The following is a 3,957-nucleotide window of genomic DNA, read 5'->3' as shown; positions in this document are numbered from 1 at the left end:
AAAAAGGAAAAACAAGAAAACTAAACTATTCAAACGATTGTAATCCTTTGACTCACTGAATGCTTTAAACAATATCAACAAAACTGATCCAATAATGTTTTTATAGGTCTAAAGTTGCCTCTACTGTTAATGTATTTTTAAACACAAAAAGCATAGTGATCTTCATTTTTGGTTATTCCTTTGTACCATTATGATTTATGTCTAGATAGGTGAAGTTGTGATTTGCCAACATTAATAGAATTTCCATGCATGCAGCATGCAAGGGATACCTAAAATTTCGCACAAGCTCTTGGAAGTGAAACATTTCGACGCGCGGTAGATCCAATCAATCATCCAATCCAAGTACCAAAACATATTTATTGTAGACATCGTTTTCTCATCAATTTGTTCAGCTACAAAATGTATGTATCCAACAACGATAGGTGAAAGCTTAGATGGTGAGTTTGCCACGTCCATAACCCGCGTATTTTCATAACAATGGAAGCCCCCCTCCATTCTATTTTAGGTTGTAGTTACCCTACAAAAACTCATTCAATTTCTCAACCAAACTCATTTAATTTCACAATCAGACTTTCCGAGAGGTTTTGTACTTGATGCAAGGATCTTACAGATCATTTTGCACACACACCACAGGTTGAAGGCTGGATGAAGCCGAGAAGAAAAGAATACCTGTTCGAAAGAAACGAGTTAAATGTTCGACATCCCAACCAAATTCCCCTCGTAAACTCCATGTCCCTGTTTGCGAGGGCCTAGCTCTGGAGAACTAAGTACTACTTCCTCGTGTCTAACCATATTCGATTTGAAAATTACAGTAAAGAATATTCGGTTTGAATTAGTTATTTATTTATTTTCAGAAAAAGAAGAAGCCAAGTCTCAAATTTTAACATCGATAATAAACCAATTTAGAATCGGACGAATTACAGTATTGACTTGGGTATTTTTGTCGGACTAAATTCATTAACCAGACATCATAGATACAATTACTAATACGAAGAAGACATCTACTGTTAATAGTGGTGGAGGCAAAGGGGGGCTAACCCTCGCTGTAGCCCCTCATTTTTCTTATAAAATCATACCATATTAGTAACTCACCCCTTGGGCAAAGTAAATTTTATTAGTTAGTCCACCGTGTCCATTAAGTTAGTCCACCGGGTCCAAATAATTTAGTCCACCAAAGCCCAAATACCACATTCCAAAATCCACATGTGGTTTCATTTGCAGAATAAGGTACAAAAAGAGAATAGGAGACGCCGAGAGGGACAAGTTTAAACGACCTGGTCTGGAATAAACTCTTAAGAAATCTACGTACAGTAGAAGCGTTACGTAGAGGTGTTACGATCCGTCATTCCCAAGGATTCTTCCAACACATGATTTTTTTTTTAATAGAAAGGGAAGATATTACTACAAATTAAAAGGATATACAAAATTTATAAATTTACATGCATGAGGCAGAAGAAGTGGTAAAAAAGAAGAGAAAAATCAGTAATGTGCGATGTGTGCCCAAGTCTTCGACCAAAAAAGTATCAAATTCAAAAATACGCCTATTGCGCTACTTTAAAGTACCCAAGAAACCACGGGTGGGTACGAGTTCACCTAGTACTAGCAGCTTTATCGGGGCATTTCCCATCCACGGGGATAAGATCGGGTCTAGTGGCTCTTTCCAGCCACTTCCCAAACACCTTTACACATCAATCTGGGAAGTGCCTGGCTCTTGCGGATTTTCTTAGAGAAATCCAGGAACGGCTAACCGTTAGCTGTTCTAAACAAAAAAAATGGACAACAATCAACCGTTTTCCAAATAACGGTTACTGATCAGCCGTTTTAGTGAAAACGATTATCCATTAACCGATACTCCTATCTTGACCAGCCAAACCCCGTTGAACCGGCTAACCATTAGTTGTTTCATGTTTAGCAAAAGTTCCAGGAAGAACGAACACAGTTTATTCATTCTCTTCTTGTTCTTCCCCTTTCTTCCTTCTCTTCTCAACCAAAATAACTAAATAACCAAATAAACATCACCTACACAATTTCAGGATTTGAGTTTGTTGAGGAAGCTCTTATTGAAAGTTGGGGTTATTTTTGAGGAGGTTAATCAAAGGTAATCCAATAAACTTAAAACCCTAATTTTTCTTAATTTTTTTTTTCAATTGAAAAGATTTTCATTAATTATTTGATGAATAACATAAATTCAATTAGTTTTACAACCATGTGAGGACTTGAATTTGTTTAACATTGTTAATTTTAGGGACTTTACTTAGTACGTCTAATTGTATAGGTTATTTACAAGTTATATGATTTGGTATGATTGAAAATGAGATAATTTTGATTGTATGTCTAATTGTATATATAATTTACACGTTATAGATATTATCATGATCATAAAACGTTGCACTTTAGTTGGAATTCATTTGCAAGTGTTGGTGGTATTAAACTTTTATTTGAATTCTTGTGTTAAGTTTGTTAGATGTCCATTTTGACACCATTTTATTGTCACTTAGGTGTTGTTGTTAATTGAAGAAAGTCTTTAAGGAGATATATGTCAATCAAATTGGGGGTTCGTCTGACCGATGATTTAGTTGACGAAGATACAAATCAAAATCTTCTCATGCTATATCAATGTATGCTCAACATACTCATAATTTGCATCAACCGGTTCCCACCCAAGTGACGAAGAGAGAATCAATCAATAGAAATGGTGCCGAAGTGGATGCAAGGTTGATGCCGGATTATTTCAATGATGGTTGCACTTGGGGATCGAAAAAGTTCCATGGACGTCTAGGTATGTATCGACCCCTTTTCTTAAAAATTATGCACAAAATATGTGAGGTTGACCCCGACTTTCGACAAAGAAAAGATGCTGCAAGAATTCCAGGTCATAGGCCACACATGAAAATGTATGCCGTTATGAAGTGTCTTTGTAAAGGTATCCCACCCGATAACATTGATGATTATACCCGAATGGCTGCTTCAACTATTTACTATTATATTAAGAAGTTTTGTGATGCATTTATGTTTTGGTTTAATGTGGAATACATGAGACATCCTACTGTGAATGATATCAAGTGGATGATGAAGGAAAACACAGCTAGAAGCTTTCCAGGAATGCTTGGTATCCTGGACTGTATGCATTGGGGTTGGAGGGTGTTTCCGATGGACGAGGCGGGAACACACACAGGCCAAAAAAGTTATCCCACCTGTGTTCTTGAAGAGGTTGCTTCTAAGATAGGTGGTTTTGGCATGGGTATTTTGGAGTGGGTGGATCAAGCAATGGTCTTAATGTTTTGAAGTCCTCTAATTTGTTTGATGACAATCTCAATGGTATTGCACCACCTTGTCATTTTACTATCAATGGGAACCAGTACACCCAGGGGTATTATTTAGTGGATGGAATTTATAAGAGTTACTATGTGTTAGTCTAAGCTTACGGTGAACCCAGTGGTATTCCAATTCTCGAGTTATTTAACAAATATCAAATGGCTAAGAGGAAAGATGTGGAATGGGCATTTGAGACATTGCAAATTAAATTTAGGATCCTTTACCACATATGTAACTACTGGGAAAAGCAAGATATGAAATTGATCATGAAAACCTGCTTGATATTGCATAATATTGTTGTAGATGATGAACATCGTGACCCGGAATGGAAATATGTGCCAGACCCACCTCATGCACCTATAGTCGGAAACTTGAGGCAGACAAGCGAGTCATTACAAAACCCCGTTCTTCAGGAGAGACTTGCCTGGAGATGAAATAGACAACGAGCTGGATTGGGAGAAGACATAGACGAGGTTGATGTTGATCAAGACCATTACGACCCAGGACAGGTTTTTTTGGGCTCCGATTCAGAATGATTTTATTATATATTTTTTTATTTATGTGAGCGGTGAGACATGGTTACTACAAATTCAAATTTAAGTTAAGAAAAACATTACATTTTCAGGAAAATATTAAAAACAT

The 3,957-nt window shown here is 36.7% G+C and overlaps 1 protein-coding gene across 1 annotated transcript; it reads left to right on the top strand.

Annotated features, from left to right (window-relative positions):
* Window positions 1-2,616: 2,616 nt before the first annotated feature.
* Window positions 2,617-3,285, top strand: LOC113351427. Its single transcript, XM_026595414.1, has one exon. The coding sequence runs from the start codon at window positions 2,617-2,619 to the stop codon at window positions 3,283-3,285; it is 669 nt and encodes a 222-aa protein (XP_026451199.1).
* The last annotated feature ends 672 nt before the right edge of the window (window positions 3,286-3,957 follow it).

This window comes from Papaver somniferum, chromosome 2 (assembly GCF_003573695.1).
Source record: "Papaver somniferum cultivar HN1 chromosome 2, ASM357369v1, whole genome shotgun sequence".
Lineage (NCBI taxonomy): Eukaryota > Viridiplantae > Streptophyta > Magnoliopsida > Ranunculales > Papaveraceae > Papaver > Papaver somniferum.
The sequence above is the reverse complement of the archived record's forward strand: the minus strand, read 5'-3'. Positions and strand labels throughout refer to the sequence as shown.

Bases quoted from the DNA above. Each gene is read 5' to 3' on its own strand.
- LOC113351427 (XM_026595414.1), top strand. From the start codon at position 2,617: ATGTATGCTCAACATACTCATAATTTGCATCAACCGGTTCCCACCCAA.